The sequence below is a fragment of the Callospermophilus lateralis genome, chromosome 4, assembly GCF_048772815.1.
Source record: "Callospermophilus lateralis isolate mCalLat2 chromosome 4, mCalLat2.hap1, whole genome shotgun sequence".
Lineage (NCBI taxonomy): Eukaryota > Metazoa > Chordata > Mammalia > Rodentia > Sciuridae > Callospermophilus > Callospermophilus lateralis.
Genome location: NC_135308.1, coordinates 156,816,010 through 156,837,430, shown reverse-complemented (window position 1 = coordinate 156,837,430; position 21,421 = coordinate 156,816,010). Strand labels below are relative to the sequence as shown.

The following is a 21,421-nucleotide window of genomic DNA, read 5'->3' as shown; positions in this document are numbered from 1 at the left end:
AAAACCACTTGCCAAGCGGCGTGAAGTGGAAGAGCAGATACCGCTACGAATTGTCTCTCTAGAAAGGAAGGTAAGCCCCGCCCCTTCCTCCTACTGGATCTCAGCTGGACATTGGGGGTGGGAGCTTCTGGCAGCAGCCAATCGGGGGCCGTCTGGAGGAGGGGGCGGGGCAGCGGACGGTGGTTGCCAAGCGAGGGCTTTTCGCTTGGTGCTTGGGACCCGGGGGTCGTCGAGTGTGTTTGTCCCCGACTCCACGGCCGCGGCCTAAGCAGAGGGGCAGCGGGATCCTCATCGTCCCGCTGCTCTTGCCACGCTGCCCCGATCCGGGACCCCTCTGGAGTCCTGCTCCCTCCCACCCTAGCTCTCGGTCTCCCAGCCCCGCCCAGGAGGTCCAGGCCCCATCCCGCCGGGTCCCCACCGGGCCACGGGCGCAGGGGACCAGCCCTCCCCGCTTCCACCGCCCAGGCCGCGAAACCCACCCTCCGACGCCTCTAGCAGCTGCTCTTCACTCGGGGTCGGTGGTAGTGGTGGTTACCATGGTGAAGCTGGCAGCCAAGTGCATCCTGGCAGGTGAGTCTGGAAACCCGCGCTGACTTCCGCGGGCTCCGTAATTCTCCGGGAGCGCTGGTTCACGTGGAGTGTCACCCTCTCCCCGGCGGCGGCTGCAGTTCCGATAGAGCAGATTCCGTCGGGCGGGGAAGAACTCTCTTTCTGAGCCCCTGCTCCCTGCCCTTCCGACTCCGCCTTCGCCCGCCGACCTGTGACTTCGGGGGCGCAGACGCCTGTAACAATCCGGCTAAGCAAACCCTCGGCGCTTCAACTAAACCGTTTGCTGTACCTCAAAGTTAAGAATCACCGAGTTTGGTATTCTTCACACATGGGATTATTTTCCTGATCCCACTCCTCTGGTAAGAGGGCTAGGGAAGAGGGCTTACAGTACAGGGGCAGAGTGTGCAGAGGCTCCTGTTAGTTGACTGCCTGCCGCCCATTTTCAGGAGGATATAAACACTGAGTCCCCCAAAGCAGGAATCTGTGTTTCATTGACTGACCTACCAAACAGCCAGCAAAAATGCCCGGAACATAGTAGGTACTCAATAAATACTTGTAGAATGAAGGGATCTGTGGCATTCACATTGTAGTGTTTTCCCTGAATCAGTCTGCACGTTTGGGAAGCAGTTGCTTAGATAATAAGTTGGTAGAGGCAGAACACGTGCGTTTTACTGAGTCCTTGCTGTAGGCCAGACACGTGTTTTCCCTTCAATCCTGTCTCTGTAGCACCCTGGGGTAGGTTCTGTTTTTCCCTGATCTTACCTAGCGAAGGTCATACCCAGGATTTCCACACCCAAGTCCCTGAACGAGTGTGACTGTTGAGACCCGTGAGCTCGCCAGGCCTCCCTAAGAAATGGTGAGAAATTCTATGAAGGAAAGATTCCTTTTGCCTCCTCTCAAGCTGAAAGTAGAGGATAGTATTTTTAATGACTTCCTAGTTTGAATATAAAAGGGTCACACAGAAAGATGACTGCAGCAGTGATTCAGATCAGACTGGAGCAAAAGAAACCAGTGGTTCCCCAGAGACTCCAGTGCCCAGCGCCAGGGGAGGCGATGTTGGATAACAAAAGCCTTCTGGCTGCTCTCTTCCCCGCGGCCATGGGCATGTTGGACTGTTTCCTTAAGCTTCAGTTTCCTCATGGATAAGGTGGGACTGTTTTGTTTTTTCTAAAGTTAGATTTAAAAAAACAACAACAAAACAAAACAAAATAAAGGCCTCTCTCTCTCTCTGAGTGATCTTTCTCATTCTTTTTTAATTGAGCTTCCTTCCTGGAGCTGACTCCTGACTGCTGCTTGCATGGTGCACTGTGCTAGACCCTCATAACTGGCCTCACTGAGTCCTCACAGCAACCCCATGGGCTTGGTACTTCTGTGGTGAGGCAAATGAGGCTCAGAGAGGGGAGACCACTTGCCCTGAGTCACACAGCCAGCAGCAGCAGAGCTACATGGTTCAGACCCTGGGCTTTGTTCTTACCCATGCTACACTGGGCTGAGGCTTGTTCCTTGTAGCTACCCAACTCTCTTGGGTACTTGTTTCACTTGACTGCAGTCATGACCAGGTCAGTGGCCCCTGAACTCCGCCTGGCCCAGTGTCTGCAGCCTACTTTCAAGGGCTCAAGGGCATCTCTTCTTGGAAGTCTCCAGGGACCACAGACCCCAGCCCAGTGAGTCAGCGTGCCATGGCAGCACCCACAGATCCTCACAGCACCCCTCACTGGTTTTACTTTTACTTTTACCCCTTGTAGACCCACATTTTTTGGTCTCACAAAACTAGTCGTCAGGGACCTAATATTCACTCAACAGATATTTATTGAGCATCTACTATGTGTGAGTCCCCACGCAGAGTGCAGTGGGAAGGCAAAGGTGGGTCAGCCAGCCCCACACTCCAGGAGGGGCTGAGGAGGGCAGGGGCTGTGCCACGACACAGACTGCCTTTGAGTGCAGGCGCCGGCCAAGGACCTCAGAACACCGTGCTGCTTGCTCTGGTTCAGACGGAGACGGGAACACCACCCTGGACATTTATCTGTAATTTATTTGGTTAAAACAAATAGCAATCACCATGTGTAGGCACCATATATGTGAATTCATTACATCTCCTTAACGGTCCTATGACGTGGGTGGTGTTATCTGATTCACAGATGTAGCAACTATGGCGGGAGAGGCTAAGTAACTGACCTGACGTCACCCAGCTAGTATGTGGTGGAGCCTGAGTCCGCCACTGAATACTGTGGGTCACTGTGCCCTTAAGTGCCATGGGACACCGCCTGTCCTGGTGTGGGAGGATCGTCCTGCCTCCCTGGAAGGTAGTCCTGACGTCAGGTGCTACTGCACTGAGCCACGGCACCACCTGCTGAAGACAGGAGGAGAGGTGACCTCAGGCCAGAAAGGAAGCCACCAGCTGAGCCTTTCCTGGAGGGTGTCTGCATCAAGGTGCAAAGGAGGAAAGTGACGTGTCTGGGACAGGTGGGGGCCCGTGGCAGTCCAGGCTGTGGCGTCCAGGTGTCCTGGAGGGCTGCGCTGATGAAACAGGCCAGAACTGGCCTCTGAGCTCAGGAGAGGATCGGGCCTGGAGGAGGGAGCACGGTGTTGGAACCCTAGGCAGGTCACCCAGCTTCTCTGAGCCTCGGTCTCTTCCTGTGTCGGGTGAGGTGGATGCTGCAGGGCACCGGGTGGGAAGGAAGGAATTCGTGTGCCTGGGTCCATGAGGGGAGCGCAGGGCAGGTCGGTCCCGTCTAAGAAGTGGCAGATGGGAAAGCCAGCCCTGAGCAGCGCTCCACTCGAAGCTGCGGAGCTCACAGCAGGAAAGGCCACGAGAAGTCATGATCGGCTCAGAAGAGAAGATTCGGGTGGGAAAGACGAGCACGAGCGTCGAGGAGCTGGGCGAGCAGTGTGGCTGTGGAGGGGGAGGCGGAGGTGCAGCCAGGAGCCCAGAGGGGCAAGTCAGAGGGACAGGGAGCCACGGACATTTTGCTGAGGATCGGGAAGCAGAGACCGGTCCTGTCAGGGCTGGAGTCTGCCCACAGGACACCTGGCATCACAGGAGGCAGGGCGTGGGCAGAGGGGCATACAGGCAGCACGAGGAGCGCTGGTCTCCGGAGAGGTTCAGACCGCAGGCTAAGAACCGCGACAGGGACTGACCCGCGGAGCAGTGGCCACCGCTGCAGGCGGGTGGAGAGGCCCGGAAGGTGCCCTCCAGGGTGGGCTGGAGGATGTCCCTCGGCAGCGGCTTTCAGGATGGTAACGCAGCTCGGGCCTCTTGTTCCCCAGTGCGCACCAGTGTCCAGGAGTCCCCTGGGTCCAGTCGCCCGCTCTCTGCTCCTCCTGAGGGACTTCCGTGTGAATTCAAGTTGGAAAGTGACCGTTTCCCCTGGTGTGTCTCACTGGAGGACGGTGACTTCTGGGCCAGGGCTTTCTGTCCCCTCCTGGGCCGTTCTTCGGGATGAAAGCGTCCTTAGCCGTGTGGAGAAGAGCCGCGGCCCCCCTGGGTCTCGAAGCTGGGTCGCATCGTCTGGCCGCCCTCCTGGGGCCTCGCGGGCTCCCTGAGAGCCGAGGACTTTTGCCCTGGAAACTCGGTGCCGTTCTGGGGCAGGGGTCCTCAGTTCTGATGGGACCCGGGTGACACTTCTCTGCTCTGGCTCAGGAGACCCGACGGTGGGCAAGACGGCCCTGGCGCAGCTCTTCCGCAGCGATGGGGTGCACTTCCAGAACTACACCCTGGTGAGCAGGGGCCCCAGCCCTGAGGGAGCGGCTCTGCAGAATTTCTGCCAGAAGCCGAGAGGCCTACAGCTGCCCAGTGACCGTGTCACCCACAGCCAGGGAGGGGTGGTCTGCAGAGTGGCCTGCCAGAGCACAGCAGCTCGCTCGTGGGCAGGGAGGAGGGGCCCGACTCCTGTACTCGTGGCCCTTCTCCTCCGGGGCACAAGCACTGGGCTGGGGACGTCCCCGGGTGTGGGGTTCTGGGTCCTCCTGCATCTCCCCTCCACGGGGCCCCTGACGCCCATGTCCTGATTCTTCCTTGGCAGACAGCAGGGGTGGATTTGGTGGTGAAGACGGTGCCAGTTCCCGACACCGGCGACAGTGTGGTGAGTGGCACCCCCGCCCGGGGGCACTGGGCTCCTCCTGTGGGCCACACTCTTCCTGGGAGGGACCTGTGCGGGGACTGGGTCCAGATTCACCTGAGCATGGGGGACCTGATCAGGGGACACAGGAATTGTTCGAGAGGGACCGAGGGGTTGGAGTACTGGGGAACCCGCCTCCCCAGAGGAGCTGGCTGCCCCGGGTCCCTCCTCAGCAGTCCCAGGGCTCTTGAAGTTCAATGGCAAGATGTCATTTAAATGTGTCCCTTCCTGGCAGGAGGGTTTGTAGCTCTCCAGATTCTTAAAGAGGCCCGTGAGCCAAAAAGAAAACCAGGGAGCAGTCCTGCACTTCCTGGCGCAGGTGACGTGGCGCCCGCACCCACAGAGCAGGGGCCAGGGGTCAGAAGCTGGGGGAGGGGCTCCCACCTGGGCTGGGTGAGGTGGGCAGGTGGGAAGGGGCATCTGGTGCCCTCTGTCTGAGTGGCGCCTCGGCCATCCCAGTACGACGTCAGCCTGGCCTACTTTGAGCGCCTTCCCAGGTCTGCTCAGTGACCTCCTTTAGAAAGAGTCGTTTTAAGACTTGGAAATCAATTTGGTTAACAAAGTGCGCCATGACCTTTCGGAACCCAGAGCTCCTCGGCCTGGTTGGCATTCTGCTCTGCCAGGTGGGAGGCCAGCCTGTGCCTGTATTTCTGCACTCGGGTCAGGAGAGCTGAGGCTCCCTGCAGACCATCCTGGGTGGGGTGGGGACCTGCCACAGCCTCCCAGGGGCTCTGGAGTCCCGGGAAAGCATGAATGAAATGTGTGTGCAGTGGGTACGTGCACTTCGCCACCAAGCCCACCTGCGGTGACGGGGTGACAGAGTGACAGCAGTGCTGGAGGCCCATGGTTTCCCTCGTGCCCCTCGCTGGGGCTTGCTTTCTGGTTGCAGGAGCTCTTCATTTTTGACTCGGCCGGCAAGGAGCTGTTTTCTGAAATGCTGGATAAATTGGCAAGTAGCACCCAACCTCCTTCCTGGTCTCCTCCTCCACCACCTCCTGCCACACCATGTGCCCCTGAGGCCACTCCTGCCCGAGTCTCAGCACACCTCAGCCATCCTGAGGCTGCCCTGGCAAAACTCTGTACAGGGGCGAGTAGGAACTTTAGCCTGTGACGCCCCGCCTGCTCTAGAGTGGCCGAGTGACGTCCTGCCTGCTCTAGAGTGGCCGAGTGACCCCCGTCTGCTCTAGAGTGGCCGAGTGACCCCCGCCTGCTCTAGAGTGGCCGAGTGACCCCCGCCTGCTCTAGAGTGGCCGAGTGACCCCCGCCTGCTCTAGAGTGGCCGAGTGACCCCCGCCTGCTCTGGAGTGGCCGAGTGACCCCCCCCACCGCCTGCCCTAGAGTGGCCGAGTTTCAAAGGCGCCAGAGCCCCTCCCTCCGCCTCCCCGAGAGCCCTCCTGAAGGGGGCGCTCTCAGCCACACATTTCCACCCCCTCTGGGCAGAGGCTCCCCTTCCTGCCCTCCGTACACCCCACGTTCTGTGGTTGCTTGCCTCCAGGTCTCGCCGTCCCCCTGTCCTCCCAGGCCCCAGCTGGCTGTGCCCTCTACCCTGGGCCAGGTTGCCAACCTGGAGCCTGGACTCCTCCAGCGCCGCCTGCCTCCCCAGGAACAGCATGTTTTAATGAAACTGTTTCCTCCCCTTTTTGTTGTCTAAGAGAAGTGGAGGCTGATGGGAGTTCCACGCCGGTCAACGTCCTGCGTTGATTCCTGATCCTTCCCAAACCCCCAACAAAAGAGGAGATGCCTGTGGCGAGTCAGGGTCACGGTCCCGTAGTTCACAGCTCCCTCCCGCCGGCCCTGGTTCCAGGCCACCCTTGGCTTCAGCCTGATGCCAGGCCTGTCTGGGCCCCTCACTGAGGCCAGGGAAGGAAGGGTTCTTGGGTTGAAGCCACACTGAGTGTCTCCTGCATGCACACAGCGGAGGTCAGTGTGGCTCTAGTGAGAATCCGTGATCTCACCCGGAGGGCAGGCCAGTGGCCTTCGGGAGCCTCCAGGACCAGCATAGTGGGGAGGGGCCCCCAGAGCCAGTCCTTCCAAGGACAGCTGTTCTTCCAAGGACAGCTTGGAAAAAGGATTCTCCCTGTGTCTGGAAGCCTACTGACACCCCAGAAATAAACCAGAGGCTAATGGTGCAGGATGGCGGAGCCCACAGACTGCACAGAGCAGGCGTCCACACCCTGGTGGCAGGAAGCCCAGGACTCGAGCAGCCCCTGGAGCTGACGGCCCTCCAGAACGTCTCCCTGGCTCCTAAGTGGTGCGTATTAGGGCTGCTGCGCCACAGCAGGAGGAGCAGGAAGCCTTGTCTGCATTTGAAAGCCAGGCCTGAAGAAGGTGCAGACGGGCGCCCCGGGGCTGGCTAGTGTGGGCAGCGCACTCAGGCTTGCGAGGACAGGAGCGTCCGCCTGCAGGGAAGGCCCTCCAAGGACACAGGAGAGCGGGCCAGTGAGGCCCATGGCGGGGAGAGCAGGCTCTGGGCAGAGGAAGGCCTCCGTCCCGCCCTGGCCCTCTCCAAATTCAGATTCCTCGGCTGCAAGTGGGACCACCCACTCCAGCCCTGCGAGTCCAGAGTGTCACCTGGCCCACAGCCCCGGCCAAGCATGGCCTGCACCCTCCTCCCCCAGCCCTGCCAACCCCTGGGCAGGCCTTCCTTCAACCCATGGGCACCGCGGCACCTCCATGGCTGCTTCCTGGCCCACCTCGTGGCTTCTCACGCCCCTCACCCACCTCCATCCCTGAGAGTCCCTGTGGTGTTCCTGACCTGTGCCCATCCTGTCTCCCCCCAACAGTGGGAGAGTCCCAACGTCCTGTGTCTGGTCTACGACGTGACCAACGAGCAGTCCTTCAACAGCTGTGGCAAGTGGCTAGAGAAGGTCCGGGCGCAGGCTCCGGGAACCACCCTGCCAGGTAGGATGGCAGCACCTGTCCTCAGCTCCAGAGCCTGAGGCCATCGCTGGGGTCGCTGTGGCACCGGACAGGGCCCTTGAGCTTGGGCCTGACAGCCCAGACCTGCTGCCTCTCAGCAGCCGCACCCGCCTCCCTCTCGGGGTCTGTACCGGCTGGTGCCACCCTGCTGGCCACCAAGTCCTGGCGAGGCTCAAGATGATAGGGAGGAGGCACTGTGATAGGAATCGATGTTTCCAGAAAGCCCGCCCCGGGGAGAGGGCCTCATTTCATCCTCTGTGTGGGGTGCAAGCTACATCCAAGTCCTGTTGTCACTTCTGAATGCCTTAAATCCGTTTACCTTGCTCCCTATGTGAGATCAACAAATTCTCCTCATTATAGACCAGGGAAAGCGGTCCCCAGAGACGGCTCGGAAATTAGCTGCAGCCGATGCAGCTGGGAACAGAGCTAAATTACCTCGGAGTCCCTGACTCGGAGCCCAGGCCCCAGATTAGTATTAATGACCATTTTAAAGTTTGCTCCATGCGCTAGGAATTACCGCGAACGCACACAGAAATGTGGCCTCGGCCTTCATGAGGCCTGCAGCCCTGAGGAGACAGGGACACAGGGACATGTGAGGCCTAGGAAAAACCCTGAGCCAACCACAAGTCGGAAGCAAAGCACCTTCACCCTCGGGGCAGCGCTAGAGACAGAGGCACCTGCCACCCTCACCCCGGGTCAGGCAGCTCTTTCGTGCCCGCGGACCCCCAGCCTGCCACGGCTGAGGGTGCCACCTGTGTTCTCTGGGCAGGTGTCCTGGTGGGAAACAAGACAGACCTGGCTGGCAGGCGGGCAGTGGACTCGGCCCAGGCCCGGGCGTGGGCGCTGGGCCAGGGCCTGGAATGTTTTGAAACGTCCGTGGTGAGTATCACTTGCAGCGTTGCTGCGGCTGACGTGGCCTCTGCTAGAAGCAGCTTTCAAACGGCCACGTGTCCAGTGGCTAGGCCACCATCTGTGGTCTGATTTGGGCTGATGTTCACATTCCCAGCCCAGGATGGGTCCCATCCTTCCAGGTGCGGCCATGCTCATCTGGCTGACCTGGGGGAACCTTCTGGTCCTTGGCTTCCCAGCACCCCTCTGTGTTTGAAATTTGAGGGCCAAAAAAATCAAAGTATTTCTTTAAACAAAACTTAAAATGTTAAAACAACAACAACAAAAAGAGGAGTGTTCATCACCAAGACACTGTTACAGGTCAACAAGAGCCACCTTCCCAGGCCACCTGCCCTCCCAGGAGGCGAGGGAGAGGGAACAGTGTTGGCTGAGGGCCCACTGTGTGCCGGGTGTTTGCTGAGGGCCTACTGTGCGCTGGGCATGGTGCACACTCTGTGCAGGCATCACAGCGGGACAGCTGCTCCTGTCCCTCTTATGCCAGTGACATGCAGACTCAGGAAGGTCGTGGAGCTGCCCTGGCTGCAGAGCTGACAGTGAAGGACCAGGACCAGGACTTGGGCTCAGGTGGCTGGAAAGCTCAGCCTTCGAGCAGGTGCTCCCGCTGCCTCCCAGAACCTGCTGGGGCTCTTGGGGACATAATTCTAGGCGAGCCTGGTTAAAGGTCCTGCTCTACCCAGCCCCGTCAGCATCCGCGCTCAGAGTGAGGTCATGATCAGTCCTTTGACAAAGGGCTCCTGCCACTGGAGCCTCTTAATGCATTTGGAAAATGGTTCGATTTCCATCTATTTCCTGAGCATCTGTGTGTCTGCTGGGACTCTGGGCCTGGAATTCCTCACTTTTTATGCTGGGATCTCCCAAGGTCGTGCATTGGAGAGCTTTCAGATTCACTTAGAAACCCAGGTCCTGGCCGCCCGTGCGGGGGTGGGGGGGCGGGGGGGGCGGGCGGCGCACCCCCCCTTCTCTGCTGGAGGGTGAGCTCCCTTGTAGGACAGGGCGTGGCTCCAGCCCGTCCACCCTCCTTAGCACTCTCCGTATTTCCAGAATCTCCCTCCCTCCCGTGTCTCTTGCTGGAGAGCCTGGGACACGCCACAGACCTGGCTCCCTTTGCTCACTTCAGGCCTCCTGGCCGCCCCGTGGAGAGGCCGGCTCTTGAGGTGGGGCCCTGCCCCAGCCCCAGGCTACCCATCTGTGGAATGCAGTGACCCCACCCAGAGCCACCACCTCCCTGACTTCTTTGCCCGTTGAGCTGGGGACACTTCACGGCCGTCACGAGGCTGCGCTTCGCCCAGGGTGGTCTCCAGACAGGTTCTCATGCTTCAGCCGCTGTCTGGGGCGCAGTGGGTTCTTCCTTCTGGCGACTTATTTCTTAAAAATGAGAGACGTGCAGGCCACGCACAGCAAGAGCACGGTGGCCGTGCAGCCCGAGTGGCCGCTGGCCCACCCTGAGAGCCCCTAGTTCCCTCCCTTAGACACCACCCAGGGCGCATCTTTAACTTCCCTGTTCCCCTGCCCCTTGAGTCATGAGAAGCTCCTCATCTCAGCTGTCCCCTGCCTGGTCCTGCAAGGTGGGCACTCTGACCTTGACTGGCCGTCTCCCTGGCTCAGGAGGGCAGAGGCAGGAGCCAGCAGGGCAGCGTGTTGCAGGTGCCCGGCTGAGGCTTGTGGACCTTAGAGATGCCCTCCTGCCCCCATGGACGCACCGTCCACCCTTGGCGGCCCAGCACCGTCCTTCAGGGGCTCCCACCTGACCCACTGGCCTGGAGGTGGGAGCGTGGCCACAGGTGCCACCTGACGGGAGGTAGTGCCAGCCATCCCACTGGCAGCCTGTCCTCCCTGGGCCACCGGAGCAGCCGGCCACCTCTCCTGGCCTGGGGTCAGCTGGGTTACCTGGGCCTCGGGCTCTCCTGAAACCTCCCCCCGACTGGGGGTGCAGGAGAGTGGCCTCCCCGGGAGCCCCCACCGCCCTGGCCACATTCTCGGCGAGGCCTCCCCTGTCCTCCCGCCGGGCGGCCAGGCTCTTCCTCCACAGCTGTTCTGCTCTGGCCTCTGGGGCTCCTGTCACACGTGCAGCCAGGGTGGCCTTCAGGACAGACTCCGTGGAAATGGGCCGGGTCCAGGCCCTGCCCTGCTGTCTAAGTGGCGCGTGGCTGCCAGCAGACCCCCTCCCTGTGTCCCAGATCACTTGTAGAATCAGCGTGACAGTGGCCTCCCCTGATGGTGCCAGGTGGACGGGGTGGGACCCGGTGGCCCTGATGGCCCCGGCTGGAGCTGGGCAGGTGAGCGCGGCCTCAGCCCCGCTGTCTCTGCAGAAGGAGATGGAGAGCTACGAGGCCCCCTTCCACTGCCTGGCCAAGCAGTTCCACCACCTGTACCGGGAGAGGGTGGACGCCTTCCACACCCTGGTGTGAGCGGCCGCCTGGGCCGCCGTGGACCTGGCCGTGACCTCTCCCTGGAGGACGAGCGGCGCTGGAGTTGCTCTGCGCCCCAGGACCTCAGGACAGCCGCAAATAAAACTAGGAGGAAGTGCAGCAGCCGCAGCTGTGTCCGTCCTTGGCCCGTCCGTCGGTCCTTCCCAGAGCAGCCTGGGAGCCCTGCCCCAGCCGGGGGTCACCAGCTGTTGGAGTGGGGCGTCCTGTCCACCCTGCATGGCTGGGTGCCGAGGCCCCAAAGGGCCTTCGACCTGCAAACCCCACGGTGGCTTTGGGCACAGCCGGGATCCATGATGGCTGCAGTGGGGCCGGGGCCTGTCCCTGCTCTGACCTCCGCCCAGGGCTCCAGATGCCAGGGCTCCCTGAAGGGGCTTGTCCCTGACAGAGCAGTGTCCTCTGCTGGCCTCCCCCAGGCCTCGCCTGTGAAGGGCCCGCCTTGCCCAGCTGCGGGGAACCCCAAGTGGCAAGAGCCTGGGGCGCGGCCTTTCCCTCGTGGCCACCTCCTATCGAGCCGGGCAGCTGTCCCCTCTGTGCCCAGCTCCACAGCTCCATCCTGTTCCCACCCGATTCACTTCGCAGACCCCCGCATCGCCTGCTGCCTGGTGACACCTACAGAGGCCCCTGGCCGCCTTGGCCCCTGCCGCGGGCTGTGGCTGTCCCCAGGGCTCTGTGGCTTCACCCCCCCCCCAGGCTCCACCCCTCGGCCCCAGGCCTCTGCCCCGTGGGCACCGGCGGGGGTGGGCAGCCGGGTGCGTCCGGAGGGCGCGGGCAGTAATGGAAATTAACGTGCTTCCTGGCCACGACCAGCGTGTCCCTGGCCCAGCACCTCGGGCATCCCACACAGGGCGGCAGCAGCCGTGGGTCCCGCGGGCCAAGGGCGCCAGGGCCTCGCTCCCCACTGCCGCCTCCTGGGCTCCGGGGCAGGTCAGCCCGCCTCAAGGTCCCTGGAGAGGACACTGCCAGGAAGCAGCCCTGGTGCTGTGCCCCGGCTGGACGCCACTGACCACAGGAGCTGGTGCCAGCTGCAGGTGGGTGAGCGTGATTTGGGGAGCTCACACGTCCCCTGGGGGAGCAGAGACAGGGCTTGTTGGGGACCACAAGGACAGTAGCCACAGCTGGACAGAGCAGCTTCCTGCCTGGGAAAGGGCAGGGCTGCCCCCTCCTGAGGGCCCCAGCAGCAGAGGCTCAGCCCCCCAACGACCAGACACCCCAATTCCCGCAGGGGCTGCCGCAGACAGGGCCAGAGCAGAGCAGGCCGGGGGAGGAGACCAGCTCCTGGAGTCCCATCCAGCGTGGCCTGCGCTTCAGGGACGGCTGGACCGCTGGTCAGGAGAACCCAGGGTAGAGCAGGAGGCCATGTGGCAACTAGAGCCAGGGACTGGCCTAGGTCTGGAGCCCACTGCGTTGAGGTCCCTGCAGTGAACTGGTAATACCGGGCAATAAATGACCAAGATCATTTCCAATAACAGATAAATGGAGCAGTGATCGGGGGTGACACGGGGATGACTGAGCGGAGCTGACAGCCCGTGATCATTCGAGGGATGGGCCACAGACAGCAAGGACAGAAAGTGCAAAAGTCCTGGGGCACCAACAGCAGCCAGCATTGAGGCCAATCAGGGCGTGGGGCCTGTTGTGTGCTGGGAGGGAGCGAGAGTCGGGGGACCGTGGTTTCCATCCTGAGGCAATGGGAAGCCAGCATTGGACGGACCCCATGGCGCTCTCCTCATCGTGCCCAGCACTACACAGGAGGCCTAGTGAGTGGCCACTGACCACCATCCTGTCCCCAGCGAGCCAACAGTGATGGCGTGGGCCATCTGCATGGCAGGCCCTGGTCCAGCTGGGGCATTTGCCACCGAGACAAGGATCCCTGCCCTCTGGGGCTGATGTCCTCATGGGGGGGGTCTGATGTGACAGGTTGGTGACAGCGGGTGACAGACGGGGGAGGGTATGCAGGACAGGGGCAGCTGCAGGGCCCATGAGGGTGACGTTGGGCGAGACTGGAGAGAGTTCAGGGTGTCTGGCACCCCGAGGCTCCACGGTCCTCAGTGTGGCCTCCTCCTGTTCCCAGCGGCCAGCCCTGGAACTCTGTAAGAGGATCAGGGGCCATGTGTGGTCATGGAGGGGCACTTGTACATAGGACCCTTCAGTGACACGTGGCCTGGGCCAGGGGGTGGCCTCTGGGGGCTCTGGGAAGCTGGCCCTGTGGCCGCCCTTGGGTTCGAAGGCCCACCTGGGAGCAGCGGGGCTTCCTGCGGTGGGGAGGGCCACCCAAGGTCACCCGGAGGCTTGGGGCTGGGGGCAGCCAAGAGCAGGGCTTGTGGGAAGACGTCCACTTTGGTGCTAAAATGGGATTTTGGAAACTAAAACTTCCTGGCCCCACCAGGTGACGGGAAGAAGAGCCAGCGGACCCCAGGCCTGAAAACTGCCGCTCCCAGCGGAGCCCTGGGAGGAGCCTCCCGCGCTGGGCTTCTGGTCCAGCTGTCCCCGTGCCCTGCTGCCCACCAGGGATCAGGATGGCAGAGCCAGGGCCCAGGAGGAGCGCCACACCCGGCCGCCAGGGATGTGGCAGGAAAGTGACTGCTGCCGGGAAGAACACTCCAAAGGGGCGAGCAAAAGCCCTGGGGCATGAAGCCAGGCCTCTTGGGAAGTGTCCGAGCAGTGGGGGGGGGGGGGGGAACAAGAGGGCCTCGGAGATCGGAGAGAAGCCACAGGAAGAGGAGCAAGAAAACGAGGGTCTGCTCAAAGCTGAGGAATTGGAGAAGGAAATGGGAGCCGCTGAAGGGTTTTGACAGAGTGACTCACCCTGGTTCCTGCTTTGGAGTGACCAGCTGGGAAGCTGGAGGACCAGAGGGTGCGGAGGTGCCTGTAGGTGAGGCAGGGCTGATGGCGGAGGGGGCCCGGGCTCGGGCGTCCCCAGCATCAGCACAAGTTTGGGAAGTGACCGCACATCCTGTCTTTGCAGCCCCTGCTGATTCTTTAAGTGCCTCGTCCTTTACTCACTTTAGAAACAGGGCAGGAGGGACATCCGGGCCGCGGGAGAGCCTGGGCCGCCAGCCCCTGGCGTCAGGGCATCTAAGCACACGATGCCCGTCGCCCGCGCTCTGCTCTGCCGCGAAGCAGGGTGGTTGAGTAGGAGGGCAAAAGGCCGAGGGGAGCCGGGGCTCCTTAGGAGAACAGCCGTCTGTGAGCACGTTTTCACCCGGCCATCCTGCACCTGGCTGTAGGGGCGGAGGGGAGAGACCAGAGAGGCACAGGACAGGCACAGTGGAGGCGGGAATCGCCTTGATCTTCCTGTGGGTCCTTTAGCATCAGCTGGGTGTTAATGGAAAGAGCACCAGCTTCACATCAGAGCAGAATTAGAGCTGCAGCTGTGTGTTGTTAGGCAAGGTACTTACCCTCTCTGTTCCTCAGCTTCCCAGTTTATCAAATGAGACTGTTACCAACTTTACCAACGTTTGTGGATTAAGATACATAGCAAACGTTCAATGCATGGAAGCGATCTCAGATTTTCTGTAGTAATATAAGTCATTACTTTTTTTATTACATAAAAGTAATGTATGCTTAACTACAAACGAAAGGAGAAGAAAGAAAAAGAAAATCCAGAAAGTTCTAAAGAATCAAATGAGCGTCATTGGAAGCCTCTCCGGGCCTGGCGCCCACTCAGGGCCCTGGGCTTCCGTCTCCTTCCCTCTGCGTATGAAAACATGTAGATGCTTTGAAACCAGAAAACCAAGGTGCGTGTCAGGTCACCCGTGGAAGTCCGTGGTCACTCAAGGACACCTGTGGACGCTGGTTCAAGTAAAACAAGAACCTGTCGTTCTGCGCAGTCGTTTCCTTTCTTGTTAAAGTCATGAGGAAAAAAGCCCAGAGGCAGGAAAGCAGCTCAACCCACCTGCGCGTCGGACAGACGGGGGGCGTCGGGTCTGTCCCCCCCCCTTCTCCCGTTAAAGCTACTGTGGCAAATGCCCACTGTGTCGCGGTGGCCATTGTCGCCCCTGATGCATGATGGCTCAGGAGCGCCCCATGTCGCCCCGTCCCCTCCCCCGGTTTCTCTTCCCTCGGCCTCCGCGGTGGCCAGGTGGTCACTCAGGAGGAGCAGGCACATCAGCATGGACCCCGATCCGGTTTCTCCTCCAGGGCAGATTCCTAGAGGGGACTTTCCAGGTCAGAGCCTGCGGACTTTTCAAAGGCTTTAATGGCATGTGACACATCGCCCTTCAGAGAGATGCTGCTGTTCACACCCCAGCAGGGCCGGCCCTGGACAGCTGGGGGGCGGGTGACGCAGGGACATTAAAGGGAGAGACTTGGAGAGGAGGGCGGAGGCCTGGTGTCCCTAGGGCCAGCCCCGGCCAGGGGGCGCCCAGGGCCCAGGCACAGCCCATGGGTGACCGTGACGGATTAAGTCCTGAAGCAATGGTTCCATCGATCCTGGGGACAAAGCGAGGCAGAGACTCTTGGGTCTAATTGGAGCTGCTTTTCCATAGAAGTCGGGAGCAGGACAGAAGGGGACACAGAGCTGCGGCAACCCTGGGGTCCCACGCAGAGCTCCAGGCGTGCCAGGCAGGCGGACCTGCTGCCCTGCGGCTCCAAGTCCCTCCTGGGGCGACAGCCGTCACCGTCGCCAAGCGCTCTCTGGGCTGGGTCCTGGCCAAGGGCCTGGCTGGGAGGGCAGAGCTGGGCCCCCCTGGAGGGGCCACCCCCACCCCCACGGCCTCCTCCTCCTCCTCTTCATTGGCTGGAGCTTAAAAATTAAAATGGTCTCAAGTGTGAGAAGAGCAAATAAGAGACACCATGAGCAGATGGCCCTGAGCCCGGCCACGCCGCCCGCCAGGTGACCAGGAGGCTCCTCAATGGCCCTGCCGGGGCATGTCCCCTCCAGTGGGCTCGGCCATGCTTATGTGTTGGGCCCAAATATCTAGAGAGAACTGGTTGTGGATGACCTGCTCTTCAACCGACAGAGCCCTTCCACACGGAGCATCGACCGTCCCCGACTGTCCCCACCGGCCGCGCTGAGCTCTGGGGACAGAGATGCCCCAGGCACTGGCGCGCTGGGGAAGTGGCTGGAGGGAGCCTGGGGGCTGGCGCCTGCGCAGCGTGGGCAAGGCCCTGGGTGCCACACGGGCCCAGGCCCTGGTGGCCTCTCGCTGGGGTGAGGACTCCCTCAAGCAAAGAGCAAGGACCAGTCCCCGGAGCCAGGTCCTGGTTGCAAGCTGCACGTCGCGTCCCGGCTGTCGCTGCGCCAGGTCCGTGGGACAGGAAGGCCCCCCAGGCATGAAGCAGCCCCGCTCTGTGGCCTCAGGCTGCCGCCTCAGCCTCAGCCGCGTCCTGGGTCCGAGTGCCCGGCCAGGCAGGGGTGCCCCAGGAGCCCCACGGCCAGCTCCCCAGGCTCGCCCAGGGTGTCCTCCCACCTGACCTTCGCGACCCCCAGAGGTCAAGGCCACACTCCCTCCCACTTCATCCTGGGGACCCAAGGAGCCTGTGACCTGCCCTGTGTCCCAGGGCAGCTTCCGAAGACTCTCAGGAAACCTCCTGGGGACGCTGGGTCTCCCCCTTGGTCCCTCAGCACCTCCCTGTTCTGCCCCAAAGCCCAGAAGCCATGAGTCCAGCTGCCTCTGTACCAACCTCCCTCCATCACATCCTCACAGGTGACCTGGGCAAGTCACCTCACCCCCAGGCCCTGATGTCACCTCCCTCCCACAATACTGAGGAGGACAAAGGGTGGCCCTCCTACAGCGCTGAGCCCAGGCCAGCACAAACAATGACCGGGATATTGTCACTGTCACTGCTGCCTGGACAATCCCCTGGGGCTGTTCCCACTTGTCACCCAAAGGGTCCCCAAGGACCCTGGGAGGCCTGGCCTCTGCAAGTGACCCCAAGCCCAAGTGGTGCCCTGTCCTCCAGGGCCCCAGAAAAGCCTGGAGAGAGCCTGGTGTGCCCCATCCTCAGAGGTGACAGCCAAGGTCCCCGGAGCCCTGAGGCAGGGACGCAGGGCCTGACAGACAGCCCCCGCGGAGCCCATGGGTCCCGGCCAGCCCGGCTCTGACCACCAGCTGAACACCAGAGCTGCTCAGTACAGGGTCTGCAGGGCGGCAGAGGGCAGTCGAGGTCCCCCCGTGCCACAAGGAGCACATTCTACCCGGGGAAATGGACAGTGAGGAGGACTACAGAGGGGACTACGGGAGGAAGCTGTCCATCAAGGGCCTCTCTGCAGGGACAGGCAGGAGCAAGAATCAGCAGTGAAGCAGGGAAACCCTATCAGCCAGAGGGAATGCACGTGCAAAGGTCCTGGGACAGAGAAGAGCATGGTTGATGAAAGGTCAACATTCCTGGCCACTGTGGGCAAGGGGATCACAGGCGTGGGGTGCCCTGGTGCGGTGGAGCCGGAGAAGGGTTGTGGGGAAGAGGGGTGTGATTTCAGCACCGGGTGCTGGTGCCCTCTACGGCTTCCCTCCTTCACTCCTCTGCTCAGCGTACAGCCCCAGAGCACCAAGGCTAGACAGGTGCAGGACTAGCCTTGGGGGCAGACTGCACTCTTTCCACACCATGGCGGCCTCTCTGGGGCCTCCTGGCTGGGCGGGTAGGTGAGGTGCCAGCGTGGCCCCGCCCTCTCGCTCCAGGACCCGCCGGTGCCATCTCAGGAGCCCACGTGGTGTGGGGCACACAGCTGGTCTGCACCTCGGGCTGGACCGCCACCAGCACAGAGCAGCTACGCGGAGTCGGGAGGAGAGGGGAGGAGGAGGGGGGAGACGGGACGCCACTGGTCCTGACCCACTGTCACCGTCTGCAGGACCCTGCCACACCCTGTGCCTCCGCCCTCCACCTCTGCAGAATGGGACGCTGGAGAGCCCGCAGCCCCCGCGGGCGGAGACGGCCACACCCCTGGGCCAGGCTGTCCTAGAGGGGACTGTCCTACTGCCCTGGCCAGGAGGGCAGGAGCTGCCTGGGAGGGGCTGCCGGGCGGGGACCTGTCCAGCTCTGCTGCGCTCCTGGGGCTTCCGCGGCCTTCTCTCCAGGACACCAGGGGCCGCGGACTCCCACCCCCAAAAGAGGAGCAGACACGGGGCATGGGGTGTCACCCAGGCCTTAGGGGGGCCCCAGCTTCCCTCCCCACACGGTCAGCCGCCTCCCACTGGACCACCAAGGGCTGCAAGGCCTCCGCCGGCCCTGAGGCAAGGCGGGCATGAGAGCCAGGCAGCCCCAGACCCCTGGGCACACACACGTCACCTTCCCGCCCTCCCCTCCCGGTGCAGCGCAGGGAGCCTCCACTTCGGGGCTCAGAGAGGGCAGCGGGCTCGCTGGCTGGACCTCATCCTCGCCCCCCCCAGGCATGTGACTGCCCATTTACAGGTGAGGACACGGAGGCCCAGAGGGGCAGAGTCTGTGGGTCACGTTCACGGAGGAGTGGAGCCTGCGCTCCCGTGACCTGGAGGAGCCACCCAGGCAGACGGGCGGGTGCAGGGGGAACGCCAGCCCCAGAGGGCAGCCCCAGGGAGCAGCTGTCCAGGGGACCGTCCTCGGGAGCTTTCTCTCCTGGTGGCTGGACCCCAGGAGGGCAGGGAGGGGTGGGATGGTAAGATCCCGAGGTGGCCCTCCAGCCAGGTACAAACGGGCCCTCACAGATGTGACTCGCTTCCTTTCTCCTTGGGGACGCCAGAGAAGATCTGCCACCACCTCCAGCCGCCCAGAGACGGGCTCCCTGCAGTCAGGGGTCCTGGGCATCTGCAGGGTCCCCCCAGTCCTGCACCCTGCACAGCTGGGCACCTGGCCCTGTTGCAGGCCCCGCCTGGCCACGCTGTATGGGGGACAGGCCACCTGAGCCCAGGACAACAGGCAAGGTTCAGGGAGGGGGGTGGCAGACCCCGGCCCCGTCCGGGTGGCGTCACTTACAGGACCATCTGCCCGGACGGGCGGGGCACGCGGGCGCTGGGGCAGAAACAGCAGCACCCGGCCAGCCACGTGCTCGCCTCCGGGCCTGCGCAGCGTCAGGAGGCCCAGCTGGCTGCCCGCTGCAGCTGCCAGCCCTGGCCGGGCTCCTCGGGGCAGACCCTCCCCCCAGAGGCCAGGGTGGGGCCAGGGGCCTGTGACCTGGGGGGTGGGTGGGAGGGGCGAGGGGAAAGGGGCCCCAGGCCCGGATACCCCTGCCCTGCGCGGTGGCCCTGGGTGCCTTCAGAGGCCTCCCGATGAGTCCCCAGAAGATGACCAGAGAATGACCCCTGACCAGCCCCTCGCACTGCTCAGTCCCAGGCCACCCTGTCCCCACGTCCTCAGGAGATGTCAGCCTCTGCCTGAAGCCCTCCAAAGGCCCCGGGGCCTGCAGCCGTCCTGAGGGTGGGAGGCCAGGGCTGGAGGACCCTGAGGCCCCAGCACTTTCCCTGGTCAGAGGCCCTCAGCCCCTCCCCCGCTGCTCTGGAGCTTCCTGCTGCCTCGGTTTCCCCGTCTGTTGATGAGACACTAAGGAGCTTTAGTTTGGTTCCTTCAGAAACAGACCCCGTGACAGTGCTCAGGAGGGGCCTTGGGAGGTGGCCCAGAGGCTCCACAGGGTGAGACGGGGAGCCTCGTGTCCTCCATTCCCCCGGCCCCTGGGTTGTCTAGCCTGTGTCTTGCAGGCCATGGAGTGACACGGGAGGCTGCCAGCAAGAACGGCAAACATCCTCGGGGACCTCTGGGGTGGGCAGGAGTGTGGGCAGAGCATCAGCAGATGCACCGATGTCATACGTGCAAAGTGCTTGCCCTGTCTGGACCCAGTGAGCACTGGACAGGTCTGAGCTGAGTTATCAGTAACAATAATGTCATATTGTTATAATAATAAAGCCCTTTTCCCCTCCTACCGCAGGGCCTTTGCATAGGCCATTCCCGCTGCCCACCCTCCCTCCACCTGGTTACTGTCCGCTTTTCCTTCAGCTCACAGTCGCAGCGCCCCCTCCTCAGGAAAGCCCCCTCCCAACCACTGCACTCCACCAGGTCTCTCCCCTCGGACGTACTCAGAGCCCCAAGTCCTCACCTTTCTATCGGAGCATTTCGTCACTGATGTCCCTTCCAATTTACCTGTGTGGTCCTTCTCTCATTGCCCTCTCTCCTGCTGGACCTCAAGCTCCACGAGGTCACCTGTCGGGTCTGTTTGTTGAGGAGGACATGCCAGGGCGGAGCACGAGGGTGTCTGGAAAGAAGCCAGTGGACAGGGAGCGAGGAATCCCCCATCAGAGGTGCCACAGGCCCAGCAGGAAAGCCACAGGGAGAGCCCAGGGCAGGGCTGGGGAAGTGCTGGGGCTGAGCAAGGGCAGGCAGGCTCAGTAAGACAGGCGCTGTCTCTGCCCTGAAGAACTTTCTGTCCCCCGAGGGCACTACTTCAGGGAGCGTGGCAGAGAGCAGGACCTGGAGCAGGGGCGCAAAGTCAGGAGCTGTGGAGAGAGGGCTGTGTGCCAGCCACGCCCGCTGCACCTTCCCCCCCGCACCTAGGAAGACTACATTTCCCAGCCTCCTTGTGGTTTGCTGCAGTCATATGACCAGCTGTGGCCAATAGGACGGGGGAGGAAGTGGTCCACCGCATAGAATCCTCCCCACCATCCTGCATGCCCTCCACAGGTCCAAGGAGAACAGAGCCCGGGTCAGTGAGCTTTTTCTATAAAAGTCAGAAGGCAAATATTCTAAGTTTTCTGGATCATACGATCTCTGTCACAGTTAATCAACTTTGTCCTTATGTTCCTGAAACAGCTATTGACAAAGTATAAATGGATGGGCACGACTGTGTTTCAATCAAATCTTGTTTACAAAGAAACAGGTTGTAGAGGATGGGAGAGGAGTTGGTGGAGGGACTTGGGGGCCCACGTAATTGTGTGGAGGAAGCCTCGCCCTGGCCAGCTGCCATTTAGTTGTGCTCTGAAAAGTCAAGACACTGAGATTGGGGATGATTATTATAGTATCATTATTATCATTAGTAGGAATTGAACCCAGGACCGCTTAACCACTGAGCCACATCTCCAGCCCTTTTTATTTTTTATTTAGAGACAGGGTCTTTCTAAGTTGCTTACGGCCTCCCTAAATTACTGAGCTTTTAACTTGCGATCCTCCTGCCTCAGCCTCCAAATCACTGGGATTACAGGTGTGCACCACCGTACCCAGTGGGACTATTTTTTAATAACAGGTAGTTTATCCAAACTAACGAGGAAGACTTCACAGAGGAGGTGACATTCACCTTGGGTCGACAGGTTGGCCCCTGCTCGGGTAGGCAAGATGAAGAGGGGTGTTCCTAGGAGAGACAGAACCCTCGAGAGCCAACTGATAGAAGAGTGCAATGTAGTGTTTGGGCTGTAAAAGGACATAAAAAGTGGTCACCAGGAAAAAAACTAGGCCCCATATTTGAATAACCAGGCCAGGGCGGGGGTAGAATGCATGTTCACCTGGTTCCTCGCTCCCCGGCACATCTTGATTTCCTCCATTTCTATAAGTCGTCCCTGGGGCCCCTGCTGGGCGGGCCCTTCATTCTGCCACCTGCTAAAA

The 21,421-nt window shown here is 61.6% G+C and overlaps 1 protein-coding gene across 1 annotated transcript; it reads left to right on the top strand.

The window, feature by feature from the left end:
- The first annotated feature begins 167 nt into the window (after window positions 1–167).
- Window positions 168–11,023, top strand: Ift27 (intraflagellar transport 27). The gene is made up of 7 exons (XM_076853276.2): window positions 168–570; window positions 4,190–4,266; window positions 4,572–4,631; window positions 5,557–5,616; window positions 7,451–7,568; window positions 8,356–8,465; window positions 10,805–11,023. Exons 1-7 carry the CDS (start codon window positions 537–539, stop codon window positions 10,901–10,903), a joined length of 558 nt encoding a protein of 185 aa, XP_076709391.1. The 5' UTR covers window positions 168–536; the 3' UTR covers window positions 10,904–11,023.
- Window positions 11,024–21,421: the final 10,398 nt, after the last annotated feature.

Bases quoted from the DNA above. Each gene is read 5' to 3' on its own strand.
- Ift27 (XM_076853276.2), top strand. From the start codon at position 537: ATGGTGAAGCTGGCAGCCAAGTGCATCCTGGCAG. The intron at 4,632-5,556 runs GTGAGTGGCACC...TTCTGGTTGCAG, and splicing joins CCGACACCGGCGACAGTGTG to GAGCTCTTCATTTTTGACTC. The intron at 8,466-10,804 runs GTGAGTATCACT...CTGTCTCTGCAG, and splicing joins AATGTTTTGAAACGTCCGTG to AAGGAGATGGAGAGCTACGA.